The sequence below is a fragment of the Stenella coeruleoalba genome (genome assembly GCF_951394435.1).
Source record: "Stenella coeruleoalba genome assembly, chromosome: 16".
Taxonomy (NCBI): Eukaryota; Metazoa; Chordata; class Mammalia; order Artiodactyla; family Delphinidae; genus Stenella; species Stenella coeruleoalba.
In genome coordinates this window covers 23,733,026-23,756,474 of record NC_137162.1, presented here as the reverse complement: position 1 = coordinate 23,756,474, position 23,449 = coordinate 23,733,026, and the positions used below count along the sequence as shown (strand labels likewise).

The 23,449-nt window shown below is 41.6% G+C and overlaps 1 protein-coding gene across 9 annotated transcripts in view; it reads left to right on the top strand.

The window, feature by feature from the left end:
- The window catches only part of SORCS3 (sortilin related VPS10 domain containing receptor 3), a 742,043-nt gene that overhangs the window by 596,257 nt on the left and 122,337 nt on the right, over positions 1 to 23,449 (top strand). For all 9 annotated transcript variants that reach the window (XM_079900511.1, XM_079900512.1, XM_079900510.1 and 6 more), the window contains one exon: positions 3,926 to 4,044. In XM_079900511.1, coding sequence (XP_079756637.1) covers positions 3,926 to 4,044 — 119 coding nt within the window. The remainder of the gene's footprint in view (positions 1 to 3,925; positions 4,045 to 23,449) is intronic.

Below are 23,449 nucleotides of genomic sequence, written 5' to 3'. Positions count from 1 at the left end.
TCACACACCACAATATGCTTCAGAAACCTGGACCGCTTTGCTTCCTTTTTATCAGGCATCTTGTGTTATTAAGACAAACATACACACAAACAAACAAGACCACAGTTGTTAGAAGCCTATTTGGGGATTTCATGTTACATGATAAATATCTGCTTTCAGTTTCATCATGGAATCCTTATGACTGTATTCACTTGGAGGTAATGTCCAAAGTCCAAATTTAAGACCTTTAGCAAGTTGGAGGCTTGAGCGAAGTGGTGATTCCTGCTCACCTTTGACACCCCCAGTCCCCTGTGACACCCTCGGTCACTTCCACCTGGTAGCCTGGCCTGACATGTACCTCTCCCCAGACCCCCATTTGGGGTTCTCACCAGGCAGTGGGTATCTCTGTGTTTAGAAAATTAAAAGCGTTGAGACTTCTGATATATGAGTCCGGCTAAAGACTGCAAGGCCCCTGAATTTTAAGTGGATTTCCCAAACGCGTTTTAGTGCTGCTTTTCTGTTAAAGTGGACCTTTTGTTCCATGCTGGGCAGTGGCGAGCAGCAGGGGAGCCAAGAAGGAGGATGAGTTGACCCAGTAGCTCATCTACCAGGGGCCACAGTTTAGGTAGGTTTCGGTTTTGTATGGGGTGGCCTCTAATACGCTTGATTCTTTTTTCAAAGTGTCCAAGTATGGGAGTAAATAGTAAATAGACAGGGGAGAAATGAGCCCATGGGCGGGGGGGGATAAGCAGATGTCCTCCTGGGCACACCTTTGATTACCAGTACAAGGGGCTTTCCAAGACACTCTCTGGCGAGAAAGAAGCAGGTTGTCAAGTCAACCCTTGTGGTTTCTTTACATGTCTTCACCTCAGCGTTTCACTGGGTTTTAGTGCTTTATGCTAGGAGCAAATTACTCAGGCTGGGTGGGACCAATACTATGCCTGGTGCTCCAAAGCGCAGCCTGGGCTTCTTGCCTTCCCTTGGCCTGTCAGCCAGAAGCGGAAAGCCAGGCCATTCTCGGCTTTCTCTGTGGACAGAGACAAAGAGGAAGGGGTCTGCGGGTGGTACTCACAGAATGGGGAGCAAGGTAGTCTTGCTAACAGGTCAGGGAATGTGGAGACAGGGCACAGTCTATTCTCTGGAGAGGTAGGTGGGGACCAGATTACGGAGTCGAGGTACAAAGTGAATGGCTCCTGGTGGACTGTAGGCTTGTTTTGTTTGGCCTATTACTGTTTGGCCTGCACCATATTTTAAATTTAAATTAGCTGTCAATTTATAAACATTAGGAAATGTCACATTAAAAAAACTGGGACACTTAGCTTTATGTAGAAACTCAGAACCTCTTATTCCTGCATCTCAGTGATGACTGATGCTGAGAAGCAGCTCCCTGTAAAGATGCAAGTGTTGGCCATTTTCCTGTAGTCCCAGCTGTTGCTCAGTGATCCCTGACACTGAGACCATGCGCCCGCTGCCATTCATCATCTCACTCCAGCTCAGTTTCCTCTTATACAGTATTTGCCTGGCGCCTGAGACATTTGACTTCATTAGGCTAGTTGTAAAAGGCGTTCTGTTTTACAGAAGAATATTTGGGCTTTGTCCCCGGGCACTCAGAACTGTGGGTGATTTTGAAGCCGAGAAGGCTCAGCTGAGGTTAGGTTTGAGAGATGATGCTGGTTCCTTGCCTCGGGTCCACCCAGCTTCCAGTCCATCCTGCACCTGAGCACCAGTTGTGAAATGGACGCAGCAGGCAACACAGATGGGAAGGCCTTTTCCAGGCAAGTGGCAGGGGTCGTGGAGAGAAGAGAGATGCTGGAAGCACTTCAGAGGCAGACTTTTCAAGGCTGGGAACCAGCTGGATTGCATGGCATGTGGAGGAAAGAAAAGTGAAGAGGCTTGAGCTACTGGGCAGATGATGAAACTGCTGATGGAGAGAATGAGATCAGTGTTTGACGTGTCTGGATGAAGGGCACCAAAGCAAATTGGCTTTGCCCAGATACAGACATTTGAAAAGCAGGGCTATAGCACATAATGAATTCATTTCCTACCAAAACATGTTTCTTTGTTAAATTAGCATTTTGTTTATTAATAAATGTGTGTAATAGCTAGCTATAAATTTTATGAGTGAACCCCTTCCTAGACAGCAGGGCCTTTCACAATAGAAAATCTGTCTCATTCACTGCCATACTCCTGGTGCTTAAATAATACCCAATATATTATATGCACACAAGAAATTCTTTCTGGATCAATCAATCAATAAATTAATTAAAGGTCAATAATTAGGGAAAATTTAAAGTACCCTTGTTTTACACTCAGTTGTTATAAATTTTTGTTTACTTAAACTTTTGCCTTTATTTATTTCTGCCGCTTACCACCCCTTCCATTGTAGCCTCCGAAACGTACTCATACCTGTTCACGTATTTAAGTGGGCAAGCGCATTAGATGTATGTAGTAATGCATGTCATTTTAGATGATAACAAAGACTTCTCTGCTTTTAATCCTAAAATGACCTCTATTTTTCACTTTGACCCATTTATTATTTTTAAACACCATTAAATAAACAATAGACATTTTTAAAGCAAGTGTATACAGAGGTTTCTTTATAGAGATTCACTTGTGGTTTTTCCTTGGGGAACAAATAACTGAATGGACCATCTTCCTCGGGTGACCCTGTCGTCATGATCAGAATGCTTGGACTCGAGGATTTCTCATTCAGCTACAGCTGCTGCCGTAATTTTGGGGGGTTGGTTGAGGAAGCTTCAGCTGCTGAGATCTTTAGAAAATTTTACAAGTAATTATACAGGTTTTACTTATGATAAGTAAGTACATTCTTATTGTAAACAAAAGAAAGACATATATAATATAAAAAGCAAAGTCTCACTTCTACTCTCGTTAAGTCCATTCCTTTCCCCCAAAGTAGTCATAGCTAATCTATATAGATGGCCTTTAAAACTTTTTTCCTATGCAGTTATGGCACAAACCTGTATTTATAAAGACATTGTTCTTTTTTGTTTTTTTGGATTATGGATTGGATTATGCCATACATGTTGCTAAATAATTTTTTAAAAGGTCACAGAACAATGCACCTTGGGGACATCAGCACACGATGCATATGTATCTACCTAATTCTTCTGTTCACAACATGGTGCTTTGTTATATGTGTATGTTTGTTTATTTAAATATTCTTTAATTCATGGACATTTAGCCAGCTTCTGGTTTTTCACTGCTATGAATAATGCCACAGTGAACATTTTTGCCCTTGCCTCTTTGTGAAAATATATGAGTCTTTCTCTTAGAAAACGTCCCTTGAATTAGAGTTGCTGGTAAAAAGATATGTACGTTTAAAATTCTGATAGATACTTCAAATTTGTTCCTTCAAAAATCTGTACCAGGCATAAAGACACAGACGTAGAGAATGGACTTGAGGACACGGGGAGGGGGAAGGGTAAGCTGAGACGAAGTGAGAGAGTGACATTGACACTACCAGATGTGAAATAGATAGCTAGTGGGAAGCAGCCGCACAGCACAGGGAGATCAGCTCAGTGCTTTGTGATCATCTAGAGGAGTGGGATAGGGAGGGTGGGAAGGAGTCGCAAGAGGGAGGGGACATAGGGATATATGAGCTGATTCACTTTGTTATATAGCAGAAGCTAACACAACATTGTAAAGCAATTATACTCCAATAAAGATGTTAAAAAAATAAAATAAATCTGTACCAATTTACTCTTTGGCTGGTAGGATATAAGATTAACTCTTTCCTCACTCCCTTTCCTGAACTAGATATTCCTTTTCTTAAAAAAATTATTACAAATTCTTTGGACAAGAAAATGCAGTCTCATGGTTGTTTTCCATTGCATCACTGATCCCCAGGAAGTAGGGCTTTGTGGGCTGAGAGGTTGGATGACCATTGCCCCTTGTGTCTAAGTGTCTCTCTGCCATCCCATTTCAGATGCTCACTACCTCACCTGCAGGATCCAGGAATGTGCTGAGACTACTCGGAGCGGGCCTTTTGCCCGCTCCATTGACATCAGTTCCCTGGTCGTCCAGGATGAATATATCTTCATTCAGGTGAGTCCAGATGTGCAGTCAATGGTAGAGGGAGGATGCGTGGGGGAAGCCAACTGCTGGCTGGGAGGATGAGGGTGGCTCTCCAGAGGCTGTGAAGATGCGGAGCTGGGGTGCTGTCCCTCCTGTGCTTTCGGTACACGGTCCGCTGGGGAGATCCCAGACTTCTGGTGACAGATGAAGGTGTTATGGGTCCTTATTGTTTACGGGGAACTTTAGTGGCCCACTGAATCCTTCTGTTGAATTGTCCTTTTATTATACCAAAGGGGTCTTGAAATGACCAGGACTTAGGCTGGAGTTTGAGATTACTTAGAATCAAATCTCATTAGAGATGAGTAATTAGAGATAAGTAATTTATCAAAGCCACATTCTATTTCTGTCCAAAGTGACTTATCTCATGTGGGAATGAGAATCTCCAAGAAATTAAGCATCTCTAGGATCTTCTTTCTGTGAAAATTGAGGTCTCACTAAATCTTCCCCTCCCTTTCCAGTGCTGACCACCCCCTCAAATGTCCAAGCCCCAAATCCTTCACTCCAAGAGCTCTGTGACTCCTAGAGAAACTGGGGGACTAATATTTTTAGGCAGGCAATGGAAGCCTCGTTTTAGATTTTGAGTTTCACTGAAAGGAGGTGCAAGATAGATCAAAAATGAGGGAAAACAAAAGAAGATGCTCCGTCGAGTGATGGACTTTGTGTGTGTGTGTGTGTGTGTGTGTGTGTGTGTGTGTGTGTGTGTGTTACTGAGCTAAATCATACTTGCATTTGAGGGCAACCTTGATCCCCTGTCCTCTGCCTTTCCACCCTTCTATGGTCTGTTGTTTTCCAGACTGCTTCCTATAGGAACCTTGAACTTCAGAATCTCCCTGAGTTTGCTCAGAGCTGAAAACACCAAAGGGCTTTCTCGGCCTCACTCCTGGTCTTTTAGTCCAGATCAGCCCCATCTCCCCTATAAGACCTTCTCTGAACTTCCAGTCTGGGTACGACTCTTCCTCTGAATCTTTGGAGCTCTTACTACCTGCTGTTCCTCTAGCACATAGGCTATGAGGAATTGTTATTTAAGTCTTAATGGATTTTTCTCCTTCTTTCCAAACTGCGTTTTATACTCTCTGAGAAGAGGGACAATATTTTATACACACATTTTACCCTGAACCTTGGCCTTTGCAAATCAAGGGTGCTCGATGTCTACTTGTTTTATTGATTGACTATGCATGTAGCGGTCACTATTTTTTACAAATCAGCTGCATGAATTTTTTTTTATTATTATTGGAGTATAATTGCTTTACAATATTGTGTTAATTTCTGCTGTAGAACAAAGTGAATCAGCCATATGTATTCATATATGAAGCCTCATAGATTTTTGAGCTCTACTATGATATAGGAAAAGTAGCCAGCCAGGCAAAAACGAGCTTGAAAGAGGGAGTGAAAGAGAGATCTTTGTGCTTATATAATCACTGTTTCTCAGCCAGAATTTCAGGAATTTTTTTCTAAATCTTGACAGGTCATTGGTACTGCCATTTTCTTATTCATAAGTATTTATTGAACACATGCAATGGAAAATATACAGTACTAGGCACTACACTTGGTGTTGCCCAGCTTTCTGCCTTTGACCTTCTAATCTTTGCCCCGCCCCCTCACCCTCTGGGAGATCTCATGATTTTGAGCATCTTCTCCATGTTCTGATGACTCTCAAGTCAACGTGCTATGACCTCTATCATGTACAGTAGACCTACATATCTAACAGCCATCTCAGTATCTTCACTTAGATATTCCACAGGTTATATGTAATTGACATGTCCCCCTTGAACTTGACACATTGGTGGCACTGCCCTCTACCAGGTCATTCAAGGTAGAAACCTGGAAGCCAGTCTATGTCATCAAATTAAATGAATCCACAGCCTCTGCTAATATCACCTTATTTCTCAAGTGTTTCCTTTCATTCCCATTGTTATGGCCCCAGTTTAAGGCTTTATTGTTGCTTTCTCTCTATTTAATGTTTTTAAGGTAGAAGCACAGGGATGACTTATGAATTTACCAATCTGATTGCCCTTTTCTTAATGCTAATCCTGCATAAAATGATGAACATAGCAGAACTGTTTCTGGGCAACATGACTTAGAATTTAAAATGTTCAATTTTCTTGTTTCCTTTTTCTTTGTATTGCATAAAGTTTTCCGTAACTGCAGGCAGAAATCCAGAATTTTTTTCTAACTGTTCTGAAATACTCCTTTTTAAAAGAATTATTATGCTGGAAACCAATAGAAGTTTTTCTCTTTAATCCGCATCAAATTTTATTTTGTTTGAAAGAGATATGCATTGCCATTATTCAGTGAAGTTTTATTGATCCCCTACTACATTGCAGCCCCCTGTTTTAGGTGCTGGGGTTAAGATATTGAACACAACAAAATTCTTGCTTTTGTGGCATCTACATGCTAGTGGGAGACAGGAAAATATGTAGTGATATGTATACATCCATACATACATAGATATGAAAGGTTGTGAAGGGTAGTGGTCAATGACCTGTAGTCTGGAGCCTGATGGCCAGCATTTATTCCAACCTTGGTTTGCCACACTTAGCTGCATGACCTTGACCTAGGCCTCATTTGACTCATCTATAAAAAGAGGATAATTATAGTACCTACTTCATGGGTTGCTAGGAGGATTACATTTGTAATCCTGTAAAGCACCAAAACAATGTTCTGTAAATGTTGCTTTGTATCTTTTTCTCTGTCTTCTACTATCATCTGTTTATCTGTCTACAAAGTATAGCAGGTGATGGCAGTGCTATGGATAAAAATAAACGAGGGGCCTTGAATGTTGGGTGCTTGTGGTTATTGCTATTTAGGATGACCTGGGAAAACCTTGTTGGGTGATGACCAGGGAGAGAGTGACAGAAGTTCGTAGTCAGAGGGCAACGTGGAGCTAGGTCTGTTGTTCCCTGCACTTCCTTGTGCCCCTTATGCAGATGTGGGGTAGGCAGCTAGAAATTTGAGGCTGGGTTTAGAAGCAGGAATGGTGGGAAGGTAGGGGCTGGAGATATAAATGGGAAGGGTGTCCGCATATTGATATTTTTGAACTGCAGCATTGAAGTCACCGAGGGAGTAAGTGTAGCTAGAGAAGAGAAACCATCTAAAGACTGAGCCACAGGACTCTCCAATATATAGAGTTCAGGGAGATGAGGGAGGTAGTAAATGACACTTGGAGAATATAGAGATTACATCAGGAAGGCACAGGGTGGTAGATCCTACAGGACCTTGAAGACTGTTTTAAGGATTTTTTTTTACTATGAAAGAGATGGGAAGCAGTTGAATAGCAATGCTCCAAAAAATGCAAAAGGCCAATACTCTTGAGAAAAACATTAAATTTCATTAATCATCAAATAAACACAGATTAAATGCTGTTATTTGCAACTATCAATTGGCTACAATAGAAATAAAATAAAGGATGTCAGTGGGTTGCAGGTAAATAACTACACATACTGCGGGTGCAAATATAAGTTGGTTGCCCATCAATGTTGAATCAGAGTCTTTTCATTCTCATAGGTGAGTTTGAGGATTGACTGACTGATGTGACAAATATATCTTAGTTCTGACAGTGTATGCTTAGTTTTTAGTTTTAATTGCTTCTTTTTAAGAAAAAAAATCATTATGTGGTCCGTTTTCCTTGCTTTCCTGCATATGTATTTGTTTGAGGATTTTGAATATTTGTTCTAACCAAGCTTTATGAATATAACTTTATACAACATAGCATATCTTCTACTTTTGTATAATCTATTGATTTCCTCTTGTGACCAATTTTAAAATTAGTGCATGTCCATGCCTTTCTATTTCTTCCCCTCTCTCTTTAATTCCTCTACCACACAGTTTTGGTTGGTTATGTTGTCTCTTAGTGTTTGCTTTCCTATAATTCTGTTAGTTTAAATATTTTATTAAGCACTGCTGAAGACAGGTAGAAAAAAACCCAGCATGTGTGTTTATGACCTCCTTCGTTCTCCCTTCTATCCAACCCCAGTTTTGTTAATTAAATCATTTGGAGCATTTATATTCTGCTTGAACCATCATTCCTGCATTTATTTTGATTTTAGTTTTAGGTAAATTTATCCAGTGGTCCTTTTACTATAGTTTTCCCATTTGTTTCTTGGTTGTCTGAAATTTGTCCTTTAGTAATGTCTTCAAGAAAGGTGAATTCCGGAATGTTGAAAATATGTTTGTTTATCCCCTTTATGCTTTAATATCACCTTTTTTTTTTTTTTTTTTTTTGCGGTACGTGGGCCTCTCACTGTTGTGGCCTCTCCCGTTGCAGAGCGCAGGCTCTGGACGCGCAGGGTCAGCGGCCATGGCTCACGGGCCTAGCCGCTCCGCGGCATGTGGGATCTTCCCAGACCAGGGCACGAACCCGTGTCCCCTGCATTGGCAGGTGGACTCTCAACCACCGTGCCAGCAGGGAAGCCCTAATATCATCTTTTAAGGTATAAAAGATGTCATTTGCTTTCCATAAAAACTTTGCTCCCTTAACTTATTGAATGTTACTGTGTCTGGCTAGTCTCATATTTTCTCTTTTAGGTGTCTTGATATTTTCTCGCCCTTGATACATAAAGTCCTTTAAAAAATATATATATATTCACACACATGCATATATTTGAATACTATTTACTTTATTAGTGTATGTTTTGTGGTTGTTAATACTATGTTGATTCTTTTCCATGGAATATGTCTCATTCAATTGATTCAATTTCTTCTTCCTTTTTAATTTCTCAAAAGTTTCTGTGATTTATATTATGAAATATGTATTTTGTTTATTATATACGTTAGTTTTATTGTTTTGGCTCTCTTCCTTCAAGACACTTAGGATGTGTACAACAGGCAAGAAAGACAAAGGGGAGACATCTTTTTTTTCTTCTAGTATGTTTAACTCCCTGAGCAAAATGAAATTTATAAAAACAGTTTTACTCATACTGTCCTTGAATGAGTATGTAGCCGTGTCCAGGCTCCTCTTTGCCTTTTTTGCTGCAGTTGTTTTTAACTTTTTTCATGAGCTTTGCCAGCTTATATTTTATCTCTTTTTGTTGTCTCAACATATCTCCCCTGAGCTCTTGTATTTCTGCTTGACCTCTTCTTTTATAGAGGTGATGGCATCATGTGGGTTATTTTTATTTGTTTTTATTTGTTTTATTTTTATTTATTTTATTTTATTTGTTATTTTATTTTATTTGGTCACAATTTTTATTTAGTTCATGGAAACATTTTTTGTTCTATGTCTGCTCTTTGTTTTTCCTGTTCCTTTCTCTCTTTTATTTTGTTGTATTATTTTGTAACTCTTGTGCTGTTTTCTTCTCTCTTTATGTTTTTCATCATTACTTATTTTTTAATGACATGAGCTCGTCTGGCTGAACTATTTGAGGAGGTTCATCTTGGGGATCAGGGCTCTGATCAAGGCTCTCTTTCAGCTTAACAAGAGTCCCCCTTTGTTCTCAGTGAGGTTCCATATAACTAAAGATTATTAGTCTGTTAGTGGGTTCTTCTTATAAGGTAAAACTGCCTGAGCGGTTCTCTAGCAGCCATGCCTCTCCAGCTTCTCCTTGTCACCAGTGAATTCTGGAAATACTCCCACTGCCAATTCCTGAGCCACATTCCCTTGGTTCCAAATAATAGGTTGTTAGTTTTGCTCCTTAGGAAATATCCTCTTTAGAGAACTCTGTATCTCTAGCTTGATCTAAGATTTGTAGCTGTAGGCATTTTTGCTCTGGTGCCTGTCTGTACCCTGTTTGTCCTTCACTGCCTTTGGCTTCCTTTCCACATTTAGTGTTTCAGGGTTATGTTTTCCTTAAGTATAGAATTTGCATTTTTCTTTCGTGTTTTTCTTGTTGCTCCAGGATGATTTATGAAAGGAAAAGGGGGGAAGCACCATTATTACTTGGCTATTTAAAACCATTTATAAACCCTTATCATGTATTTTCTGAAATGTTGCAGTAACTTGCTAACTAATTTTCTTGCTCCCAGATCAGCACACCTCCAATCTGTTCACAACACTACTTCCAAAGTAATCTATTTAAAATAGAAGTCAATATCCTTGCCTTCAGTGGCTTTTCATCACCTATAGGTTAAAATCCAATTTCCTTAACATTGCCTACAAGCTCTTCTACTATCTGGATCCTACCTACTGCATCAGCCTCATGTGAATTCCTTTCCCACCACTGTTCCCCATATACCTTCCTTTTTATATTTTACCCTTCAATAAAGATAAACTATTTTAGTCTTGATGCATACACCATGTCGTTTTTGCACCATGTCATTTCTTGCCTAATATGCCTTTCTTGTATTCTCTTTTCTGGCTTGGAATGTCCCTTTATCAAATAAACTCATCCTTTAAGATTCAACTTAGACAATGCCGCCTGTAGGAAGTCTTCCCTGACATCCTCAGTCAATCAGGATTAGACCAAACTCCTTCGCTGATTACTTATCCATGTGTATTATGCTTCACGAGCCAGGTCTGTAAACTTTAAGGGGACATGTCTTGAATATGTCTTATTCATCATAGTTTTTCCTGCACTTAGCATAATGACTGGAACTCAATAAAAGTTTGTTGAACTGAACTGAACTGAGAAGATAAGACGCGTCCTTATTCTCAGGGAGTGTAGTTAGTTACTTTTTTAAAGCAAGGGAGTCTTGTTTCTCCAACTAACAATATAAGACAATTTAGGGTAATTGGCAATTGCTCACTGTATAAGAAATTACCATATGTAGAATGTCTCTGTATTGTTATAGAACTGCTGTCCAGGAATTATCCATTATATTATTCAATGTCCTTTTTATATTCATTCATTTAAATGTATTCAAATACATTCAGCCCAGTGGGGAACACAGACAACAAAGCAATTACAATGGAGTGTGATGAGAGCTGTATTTGTGGAAAACATGCATTGCTCTTGGATTGAGGAGGAAGGGCTCTTCACCTTGCCCTGGGAGGAGGGTCAGTACAAGTTTCCTGGCAGCAGGACTGTGAGTACCAGTTAGACAAGTGAAGGACAAAGGGCACTGCAGGCAGACGGGAAGACATAGGTAAAGTGAGGGAAGTGAGAGACCATGTTATTGGGTTGGCCAAAAAGTTCGTTCAGGTTTTCTGTTATGGAAAAGCCCAAAGGAACTTTTTGGCCAACCCAATATATCACAACCTCTATCTAAGGACAGCTGTAATTATGGGAGGGAGCGAAGTGGCTGGAAAGTAAATTAGAAAATTGTCCTGAAGAGGTAAACCTTGTCTATTTCCTTTAACTGAATACTGATAATTTTGTGTTTCCCTCTTTGCAGTTGCTAAAAAGCTCACAACTGATTTTTTGGGTCAATTTTAGCAGTTTCCCTGCATTAAGCTTTATGCTATTCTTCTTCCTTTCTCCTATACCACTGGCCATTTTTTATGACTTGGCACCTTTCTTATATTTTTGCTTGATAATTGCCTTTTTTTTTTGGCGGTACGCGGGCCTCTCACTGCTGTGGCCTCTCCCGTTGCGGAGCACAGGCTCAGCGGCCATGGCTCACGGGCCCAGCCGCTCCGCGGCATGTGGGATCTTCCCGGACCGGGGCACGAACCCGCGTCCCCTGCATCGGCAGGCGGACTCTCAACCACTGCGCCACCGAGGAAGCCCGTTAATTGCCTTTTTTAAAAAAAAAATTATTGGATGCCATCTCAAATACATTTCTGCAATCAGTGTGGGTCTTTATTTTATTTTATTTTTTTGGAGAGTATGAGTTTTGAAAATTGAAGTGGGGATCAGTAAAGGCTTTATGGAAAAGGTAAGATTTGCACTGCAGTGATGAATATCTACCTCTGAAGCAAGGAAAGAGCAAGGATTTTTCATTCTGTTCATTGAAATAAAGCTTCTTCAGAAGACTTTTGTGGGCTTCCCTGGTGGCGCAGTGGTTGAGAGTCCGCCTGCCAATGCAGGGGACACGGGTTTGTGCCCCGGTCCGGGAAGATCCCACATGCCGCAAAGTGGCTGGGCCCGTGAGCTGTGGCCGCTGAGCCTGCGCATCCGGAGCCTGTGCTCCGCAACGGGAGAGTCCACAACAGTGAGAGGCCCGTGTACCGCAAAAAAAAAAAAAAAAAAAAGACTTTTGTAAGAGCAGAAAACCCTCAGACCAACAGTAGCTTTCCTCCATTGTTTAAACCCACAGATTTGTATCTGAGCAAGATATTAGGGCATCAGTGTAGGTTGTTTTCTTCCTACCCTGGCTAGAAGTCTGCCAAAGAACGGTTTTGGGAAAAGCTATAGCGCACCTGGGCTTGGGTCCAGCCCAGCCTTTGTGGGTGACATCCCTGTGGAGAGTTGGACACCGAGGATTATGCTGCCACTGAAAGTCTTGCCATTTTTCCATAGTTTGACTTTTAAAGGGGAGACTTGCAAAAGCAGATTATTCACTTCTATGCCTACAATTTGAATAGCTAAATAACAGCAGGATGGGCATAAGGGGCTTTGGTGTGTTTGGTTTTTCATAATTTTAAGGGATTTACCACTTAAATTTTCTAACTTTTAAAAGTATTGATATCTTATATTTTGTTTTAGTGCTACCGGAGATAGAACTCTAAGGGAGAAAAAACCTTGCAGAAAAGGAGACCAGTCTATCCCCTCACTCTTTCCTACCCTTTTGTGCCCAGTGTTTCTCTTGGTGGCTCTTACATTGGCTTTTAGGGAACTTGTCTCAGATGCTAACAAAAATGGAAGAGAATGGGGGTTCAGGACCCTTAGCCCTCCTTAAAAGTATAATTCTGCTTTTGTTTGCTCTGTATATCAGCGTCCTTAATACTTTTATTTGACAAAAGGAATCTGCTGCTAAGAAAGGTTTGAAAACCACTGACATTTTTATAGCACTGCTGACTGCATAGGTCAAAGTCAGGCTTTTGTGTGTGTGTACAACTGAACCACTAGGAATTCGGGTGACATCCAGGCTTATATCCTCTCTCTGCATATTTATAAATGAGGTGCATGTATTTAAGGCGTAATGATTTACCCACAGTGAGTCATTCTGTACACACGTGTATGCATTTGAGAGTGCAGTTTAAATAACCAAAAACCTAGCTAAGCTCTTCATAATGCGCTTCCCAGGATATTAATTTTGCATAAAATATTCACCCTCTCCCATTTGTTCCTCTAAAGGAAAGCTTCCCAGGCGCAGTCATAATTTCCTTTTTCTGGGCGTGATGTTATTATTTTTTACCCTGTATCTTGTGTGGTAGGAGGGCCCATAGACGTATTCATGCAGCTCCTATAATTTAGATCCCGAAGGTTCTGCCTCCCCTTTTATTTTTTCATTGACAAAGAGGTAAAGGTAGCCATCTTGGTGGTTTTGCTTAGGGAACCTAGTGTTTGATCTCCTGCTCTTGGGGGTGCTGAGCTGGAGATGTACAGAAAACTGTGAAATGTGTTAATCTGTCAATGCCTTTCCTGTGCAGGAGGCCCAGGTCCTGGGGTTTTGTAGTAAAATCAAAAGGAGCTAATTCTTCCCCAAAGAGCCCTTGTTTTAATGGGAAAGTGTCTGCCTGAAATGCCTCCATTCCACGTGGATAAAAGAGAAATCGGCTTTCCTCTGTAGGGGCAGAGGGAGAGAGAGATAAGTTGGTTTCTGTGTCGTGAGCCAAGATGGTTGGAAATCTTGTCTTTTCTCCTTATGGAGTAGCTTTTCTAGTGATTATTCTGGAGAATAGGTAGTTCAGCCGTGGTTAGCAGTAAAATCCCTTCAGTGATATGATTCATACCCTGGCTATGAGGGAGTGTGTTGAAGAAATAGGAGCAGAGCCCTAATAAGTTATCACAAGGGATTTGTATGTCTTTCCTGAGCTACGTGAAGCCCGGTCCTTTCCTCTCTTCTGGCACAGAAGGTGGCCTTTAATGTGGTATGGGTTCAGTTTCACTGCATGCAATTGAATTTAAAAAAAAAAAAAAAAAGCAAGTATGATACTGACCTATCTTCAGATATCTAAAGTATAAGAGAAGAAACAGATCCATAATTAAGATCCAAATAAAGTACTCCGGAGGGATGGACAAAGCAGAAAATTTGAAGGAGGGAAGAGGCCATCCCAGCCCTGCCAGCTCCTTCTTCATATCCACCAGGAGACCAGTAACAGTGCAGGACCATCTGCTATGTAATGCCCCTTTTGACCCCTGGTGAGGTTGTGTAGAGAAGCCCCCTCTATAGCAAGGAAATCTGACGGTGGAGCAATGCCATACATAAGAGTGGTTCTCAGATGATTCCAGTAGTACAGTGAAACCAGTGGGTAGTTTAGATACAAGTTGCTGTTCATTTTTAGGAGTTGTGTGTATAAACATAGAAAAATAGCACCATTGTACTATTTTTGTGCGTTGGGAGATGTTCTAGAAGTATTAGCAATTAGCAAGTACAAGTAACCAATTAACAGATATTTGTTGAGCCGCTAGAAATACTCCAGGTGCAATGGAGCATGTTAGAGATGGAGGACGTTGTCCCTGCTCTGTAGCAGTTTATGATTCGAGTAGCTAGTGGTCTGATGTGGGGAAAAGAACCCTGAACTCAGAGACCTGGGTTGTAATTAGGAATCTGCCACCTGCCAGCCAGGGAACACTGGGCAATTCACTTGCATTCTTAATTTCCTGATCTTTGTAGAATGGAATCATGCTACTTGCTCTGCCTAAATTGGAAGGTTGTTGTGAGGATCAAGGGAGATACTACTAATGGCTTTGGAACGCTTTGAAACTACTAATGGCTTTGGAATGCTTTGAAAATTAGGAGCCCTGTAAAATGCAAGAATCAGAGACTAATCCACGTGCAAAACTCAGCCTCACTGTATTTTGTGTATGCACCTTCTCTTTGAAGGGTTTTTATAAGCCTATCCCATAAAAGCTTACTAAATCTTTCCCCCAAATTCATTCTTTAATTATTCATGGCTTCCAGTCATTTATCGACATATGTGCATAATAAAATCGTCCCACATGTCTTCCATAGTGTTGGTTATCAAAGAAACCAACTTTTAATGATACACATATCTGTGTATAGATAACTGTAGATATCTTTCAAGACTCTTGAGTGCCTTCTTGTAGCATCTTGGTCCCCAGAGCCCTGGGTTTTGATACTTTAAGAGCCCGTTTTACGCACCTACATGAGAGGTAGAAGAGCCTCGATGATGTGGCTACTGTATCCCTAATAAATTGTTATCTTTCTGAAAGAAAAACGCCCTGAGGCAGAAATTGAGTGTAATTATTAGAAGAAAAGCTATTTGGCAATATTTTAAATGATGTTAATTTGGCCTTAATGGGAGAGATTTTGAATGTTAAATAGCAATTTCCTCATTAGGGGCACATTTACAACACAGGAGTTTAAAGAAAAATGAAAGAGTTTCAGAGATGATCTTCAAAAGAAATCCAATAAAAACATCTTCAGGTGAATATCCTTGAAGCGCTTTCAAAATCTTGAGTGTTTTTAACAGGCAGCACTAATGGAAGGTCTTTATTTATTTATCTTTAATGTTTATCAGAGTATAGTTCATTTATAAGTTGTGTTAGTTTCAGGTGTACAGCAAAGTGAATCAGTTATACATATACATATATCCACTCCTTTTTAGATTCTTTTCCCATATAGGCCATTACAGAGTACTGAGAAGAGTTCCCTTTGCTGTACAGCAGGTTCTTATTAGTTATGTATTTTATATATAGTAGTGTGTATATGTCAATCCTAGTCTCCCAAGTTATCCCTCTCCCTGCTTATCCCCTGGTGACCATAGATTTGTTTTCTACATTCGTGGCTCTACTTCTGTTTTGTAAATAAGTTCATTTGTACCCTTGTTTTTAGATTCCACATATAAGCAATATCATAGGATATTTGTCTTTCTGTGTCTGACTTCACTCAGTATGATGATCTCTAGGTGTATCCATGTTACTGCAAATGGCATTATTTTGTCCTTTGTTATGGCTGAGTAATATTCCATTGTATATATGTACCACATCTTCTTTATCCATTCCTCTGTCGATGGACATTTAGGTTGCTTCCATGTCCTGGCTATTGTAAATAAACACTAATTATTAGAGAAATACAAATCAAAACTACAATGAGGTATCACCTCACACTGGTCAGAATGGCCATCATCAAAAATGTACAAACGATAAATGCTGGAGAGGGTGTGGCTAAAAGGGAACCCTCCTACACTGTTGGTGGGACTATAAATTGGTATAGCCACTATGGAGAATGGTATGGAGGTTCCTTAAAAAACTAAAAATAGAGCTACCATATGATCTGGCAATCCCACTGCTGGGCATATATCTGGAGAAAACCATAATTCGAAAAGATACATGCACCCCAGTATTCGTGGGAGGTATTTAAATAGCATGTAGCTGGGCTGTGTCTCTACACCTATAGTGATAGTAGTGGCTTGATGTAAAAGTTGTTAGTATTTGAAATACTTCCATGAATAAACACAAAACAGTGATCTGATCATGAAGTAATAATATTTAGTTGACCTTTGTGTTGAACATCTGTGTCCCATTTCCCATGCTTCTGGACTTGGGGAGGCTTACGATAGACCCCTCAGTCATTCCGGTGCGGATGCATACCTTGAATTTCAAGGCTGTTGAGATCCTCTGGGACAATTTGAGCAACAGGAGTCATGGGCCGGTGGATAAGGACTCCTCTCTTCCTGAGTCAGGAGGGCCTTCTGAGCCTTATCATCTCCATAGGGTCCCCAGTAGAACTGAGCCCCAGTTGCTTATAATAACGACCAGTTCAGTAATGCACCTTGGGATGGCTTTCCCTTCCTCCTTGTTTCCTGCTTCCTAGTTCCACCACTCCTGTTCCCTAGAAACATTTCTCAAAAATAAACAAACAAAACCCAAACAACCCCCCCGAAAAAATAAACTACCTGCACAAAAGCCCTTGTCTCAGGCTTTCATCCTGGGGGGAACCCAACTCAAGACAAATTGGAAAGACTCTCTCTTTGAGTCCCTGCTGTGCATACAGGATTGTAGATAGGGTGGACTCTACAAGACAGAAAGAATCACTCGCATCCCTGGATAAAATTCCTCAATCCAAACACCCATTCCCAGGCCTTCTAACTTTTCAGGGACCTGGCTTATTGCTTATCCTTCTGTCCCCTCTGCCTTAAGCTTATTCATCCCTCTTTCCGACTTTCCATCAGTGTTTAAATATTTTAAAATATCTACCATCCTTAAATTAAAACAAAACAACAAAACTTTCTTTGAACCCCATACTCCTCTCTAGAAATGACCCATCTTTCATTCACGACCAAATTTCTTGAGAGCACTCTACCTTCATTATCCCATTTTCTCGTTTCCTTCTCTCTTTAACCCACTTGAGACTGACTTCTGCCTCTGCTACTTCCTTGAAATTACCTTTGCCAAGTTCATCAAAGACATCTTTGAATGGTATCTCGACAACACCACTCAGTAATGATACTCATGGACTCGTCTGCAGCTTTGGAATCTCCTGACTGCTCCTTCCTCCTTGAAGCAGCCTCTCTCCTTCGCTCCTTTGATAATGAGCAGTCCAGCTCCTCTCCCTACCTCTTCAGTCTCTTCTTCTTCCTCTTCTACGGAGGTACCTCTTCCTCTGCCCACCTTTTAAGTATTTTCTCTGAGAATTTAAAATATTCTCTCAGAGCCCTCACTGGATTCCTTTTCTCTGCTCACGTCCTGCCCTCTCTCTGATCAATCCCTCCTGTCTGTTCCTACAGCAGAACATCAATTACAAACCAGATGCTGATGATTCCCCAGTGTCTCCTGCTGAGACAGAGTGACTCCTGGGAGGGGCTCTGTATTTACAGGATGTCCATCAATCCTTTCAGCATAGCGATCTCTTCACTCTATTCAAAACTTTGCTGTGTCTATCTCTAATAAATGATTCCTGTTTGCTTCTTCCCAAGAGATCTGCTGAGGCTCCATGGAAGTTATAATGCTTGTTGCTTCCTAGGCCAAAATAGCAAGGAGTGTTTCCCGTTAGTCTCAGAGAATTGTTCTGTAATTAGCTACGTATTGGAACCTAAGTATTTGCCTTTCTGGTAGTACATGGATGGGTATGTCTGGTTTAGGGGTGTCAGTTTTGTTTTTTTCTCATTTTGTGTATCACCTCTGAGTAATTGGTAATAGCTGCATAGAAGACTGTGTTATCATGGTTCAGTAGGAAAGGCTGCTTTTGTTAATTAAGTGTCTCCATGGGCATGGTGGGCAGTAGCGGCATGTCTCCTGTGCAGTGCATCTTACAGGAAGAGTGGCACTCGTAGTGTTTCGTTATCCAGGGGCCTCATATTGTTAGATGCAGCTTGGGCGTTCTGGTCTAGAAGGTGGTTATGCTTTCCAGGGACCACAAACGTTTCCGTATTCAGCTCAAAGGCATGAGATCAGCCACACAACTTGCAAATCTCTTCCGCTGTTTGGAAATCTGCAAGTTCCTATTTCCAAAGCAGTGATTCTTCAGAATGTTCTTTCCACCTAGCCACCCCACCAATCTTTACCCACCCATCAGCCAATTGGAAGAATTGTTGTCTTTGTCGGAAAAGGACCTCACGTTTATTTAGTGTCAAATTTATATCTGGCATGTGTGCATCTTACTTTTTTTTTATTCTACTTTATCTTCATAGGATCTCAGTGTGGTACATAGCATCATCTTTATTTTTCAAAGGGGGAAGCTGAATTTCAGGACCTTTTAGAGAATCACCCTTTGTTGTATAGCTCAGTAAATGTCAGCATGAGGAGGATCTGACCTCAGGGCTGCCTGGGTTCATAAAGGATGACGAAAGAAGACAGTGACCCATTTCTCATTCATTTCCCCAAGCTGAAGACGCTCACATTAGCACTGAATAGCTGGTGTTCCCAGAGCTTCTCCAGATGACTGTAAAAGTGAGAAGGGCAGATGCTCTCCCTGTCTTGGTAGATATTCGGGGCAAGAAAGCCTCACCGCACTCCTTGCTCAGTGAGCTGTTTGTCAGGATCTGTTTCAGTTTTGTTTCAGATCAGAAGCTTTTGCTCAGTCATTAACCAAAGAAAGGCTTAATGGAATTCAGTACAATGTAATCCTGCCCGCACCTCTGAGAGCTGTCCCTCAGATACACTAAGAGGATTATTCAAACACTCATCACTAAGGCCAAGGGGGGTGAGTGGCAGCATGGCTGATCATCATTCCCATCCCCAGCTCCGCTCTTCTCGAGTCTTCTGCACTTGCCTTACAGCTCTCTGTGCTCGATCCAATTTCCATGATGTGTTTCGGGGCATGGCATCTCCTGTGTCCCATTCCAGGATGCAGAAGAGCCGTTGCGTCATGACCCGATCAGGTCTCCCTGTTCTCATTCTCTTCCAAGTTCCAGCAAGTCCCCAACACCCACTCTGCTAAGCGCAGCTCCCAGGAGGATCCCTTTTCTGGGGCCTCCTATTAAAGATAATTGTATTGTAAAAACAACAGTGCTGATAATGAAGGCAGTTGGGCTGTTGACTGAGAAGCAGACTATTAAGTCCAGTTCTCTCCCCATTACCATTCTAACTAGAATATACATTTCAGAGGTTCAGCTTTTAAAAATTTGAATTGTTCTTCCTTTAACTGCATCACTAGCTAATGGGGTAAACAGACATTTTGGATTTCTGCAAGAAGCTTTTGAGACTAGCATTCTGAAAGCCCTCGTGGTCAGCCAGAATAAGGTCTTCTTGGAGATTAATAGTGGCAGAGCCATGGCTAATCAATCAAGTTGATTTAATTGAACACCTACTATATACCCTGGGCTGTCTGAGACAGAATTGTTGATTGGTTGATTCATTCATTCATTCATTCAACAATCATTTATTGAGCACTTAATATGCTCCTATTACTGTTCTTAATGACAGGGATATAATGGTAGACAATACTGACAAAGTGTCTGTCCTCATTTTTTGTTCAGTTTAGATGTAGAGGTAGGACTGGAAGGCCTGACAAGTCTCCATGAGTGACGCTCAAAGCACCTAAGATATGCAAGGCTTCTTTCCAGAGCGAGGGAGACCCATGAGGCATGATATGATCAGAACATTTCCTGGAGAAGGCAGGGCTCAAGCCAGTTCCCAAAGAAGGGAATTAACTTGAGGAGTCCAACTTCAGGACTAGCCAGTGCTCCAAAGAAGAGAGACCTTTAATGGCAGGAGACAGTGTCCATGGAATGGGGTAGGCAGGTGGGGGAGGGGTGGCAAGTATTCCTACGTTGAAGCCTGGTATCACTGTAACTCACTCTGTGACCTTGGGCAATTAACTTTCCTCCCTGGAGCTCAGTTTTCTTATCACAAAAGGAAAGGATGGCATCCAAGTAGAGCTTTCAAACTTTTTGTTGTTGTTACTGCTCTTAACAGTGGGAACCACTTTTCAGACAGCATTGTTCAGGGAATTCCAATATGTAAAACAGATGCAGGTGGAATGGATCTAGTTTAAGAAGGGTGAGGGACTGTATCAGCTCCCCCACCCACCCAGCCTCCTCTTCACCTTTTTTTTTTTTTTTTTTTTTTTTTTGCGGTACGCGGGCCTCTCACTGCTGTGGCCTCTCCCGTTGCGGAGCACAGGCTCCGGACGCGCAGGCTCAGCGGCCATAGCTCACGGGCCCAGCCGCTCCGCGGCATGTGGGATCCTCCCGGACCGGGGCACAAACCCGCGTCCCCTGCATCATCGGCAGGTGGACTCTCAAGCACTGCGCCACCAGGGAAACCCATCCTCTTCACCTATTTATGGACACTCTCAAAGCATTGCTGTAGAATTCTAGAATAGAATCCAGTTTGGAAGGCAGTGGGCTGTATGACTCCAGAAATTCCCTTCTCATGCTAAAATTCCATAAGTCTGCTCACTCTATGGGGCAGTCCATTGAGTCAGACATGTAGAGGGGACTGTTATTTGGAAGTATTTCTCCAATGTCAGAATTAAAAAAAAAAAAGATATTTGGGATGTAGCTAATTGCTCAAGAGAGTTGCTGAATCATTCTTCCCTTATTTCCTTTCGCATCCATTTACTGAGGGCTCAATATGGAGATAATGCAATAGATCAAAAATTAAAAAGCAAAATCTAAAAGTTCCTGCCATGGGAGGGTTTATAGTCTAGTGAGGGAGAGAGAGAGAGAGAGAGAGAGAGAGAGAGAGAGAGAGAGAGAGAGAGATAATACATAAGCTAAGCAATAAAGAAGAAAAATGATTGCATACTGTGAGAAATCTATGCAGAAATAAGCATAACTGAAAGAGCCAATAATAGCAAGGAGGGGACTTCATTCATTCATTGATTCCATCAGTACCTCAAATTTTTCCAGAGTTACTACTATTCACTAAAGCATAGGGCCCCACTTTGGAGATTTTATAGTGAACCCAAGACAGACCCAGTCCTCTTCTCATGGGAGTTTATGATTTAGATGGATTCTCATCTCTGATAGTTATTGGGAGGCAAAAATAAAATAATATAAAAGCGTAAATTAAGATAAAATTGTGTGCGTGTGCGTGTGTGCGTGTGCGTGTGCGTGTGTGTATAATATACCCAGATTTTGCTTTTGAGCCTGGGACACGTGAAGTATTTTCATGACAGGCAGATTCACGCACCCTCTTCCTAAACTGGGAGTCAGAAGGTCTGAACAGAAATCAATTCCTGCAATTTGTTTTTAACTTCTTTCTCCTTAGCCGGGATTGATTTTTGTCTTTGTGATCAATGGCAAAGAGAATAGCTCCATGGCCTGAGCAGCTGTTCAAGTGCTTGGTCTGGTTAGCCCCACATCCGACAAACAGAACTTTAGAAGCTGATTATGAAAGGAATAGGATGAAGATGCTTAAGGGATGGGCCTGATTACCACTGCCTTCCTGGTGAACAAATGCCTGCAGGTGTGGGATAAGGCAGAGGGACACCCTGCCGTCCCCAGTGGGTAGAATAGAGCATGGTGACGCTGGGAAGGAGGAAAGCATTGGGATTCGCTTCCTGTTTACCAACCTGACTCTCTCTTTCCCTGACTCCCTTCCCTTTAAGCTCTTTCTTTTTCTTCCTCCTCCTATTTCATCCTTCCTACATTCGGAACTGCAAGCAAAACATCTGTTGCAAAAAAAAAAAAAAAAAAAAGAAATTGATTGGTTCTTCTCTCTCTCTGTTTCTTGGACTTTAAAATTGTCTGATTCTTTAATCGCCGTTCTCTCCTCCTCCTCCCTTGTTTCCTTCTAATCCAGCTTGTGTGTAATGGGAGCGTGAAATTAGACACTTCCCCTGTCTCCCTCTAGCCTTGGAACTTCTCCAGGCCGGGCAAGATCACTTCCACTTTCTCCTCTGAAAAATGTTTTCAGAAGGAATGCACACCTTGTGATAGCGTGTGGTGGTGATTCCACTGAATGCAATTAGGGTGGAGAGGGGGCCATACCCAAGGCCTTCTGTCTTGTTCTCCAGAATAAATGCTTGCCGTTTTACTGCCTGCCCCAGGCGGCGACCGCTTCCGGATTGCAGTATGGAGAAATCATCCAAGGGCTCTTAATACGATTGTGTTAATTATTTCAGGGCGCTGTGTAACTGCTTCTTAGGTGTTCTTTGTGTATGTGGGAGGGAAGGCGTAGAAGTAGTGGCTTTCTTACTTCCTCTGAAATATCTGATATGAGTCCTTATGAAGTGGATTGAACATACCTCTTCCATGTAAGAAACAGAAGTTTCTCGGCATTTTCTTGGTTAAAGAGTTGTCCTCAGCCTTCCTCCACAATTTTCACCGCCTAGCTAATCTTCTGTCCTATTGAATAATCTGTAGTTCTTGGAGAATCAATTATACATAAAGAATCAGCTGACATTTGTTGAGTGGCTAGTATGAGCTAGGCATATTATTAATGCATTTAATTGTTATGACAGCCTATGAGGTAAGTCCAACTCTTACCACCATTTCACAGAAGACGCACAGAGCGGTGAAGTCATTTTCCAAAGATCACACAGCCAGAGCAGAAGTTTGCCCTAGGCAGCCTGATACCAGAGCCTTCTTTCTCAATCTCTGCTCTTGTTCTGCTCTTTAAACGAGAAAGCGTCATGACTTAAACTTTCTTGTTTGCCTGAGTCAAACTGGGTCAAGAACTGTGTAAGGGGCAGTGAGTGGAAAGCTTAGCACAGAGTAAGTGCTTACAACATGTTTGTGGAGTCATTGAATGACCACGAAAGAAACTGGCCGCACAGAATCTTCGGAGATAGGATTTAAAGAAGACATTCATGCTGAGGAGACTAGGACCCAGCAACTGAAGGGATGAGGAACACAGGGGTGTGACATTTTTGAGTCCCTACTTTGTGTCAGGTGCACGCTGGGCCTTATGATATGAGGGTGCTTATCTGTTTTTAGATGAAACTGAGGTGCAAGAGCAGTTAAGTGCTTTTCCTACAGAGTCGTAATTGCCAGTAGGGGTGGGGGTGGGGGTTGGGATCCACGTCTGGGTTTCTGTTCTTT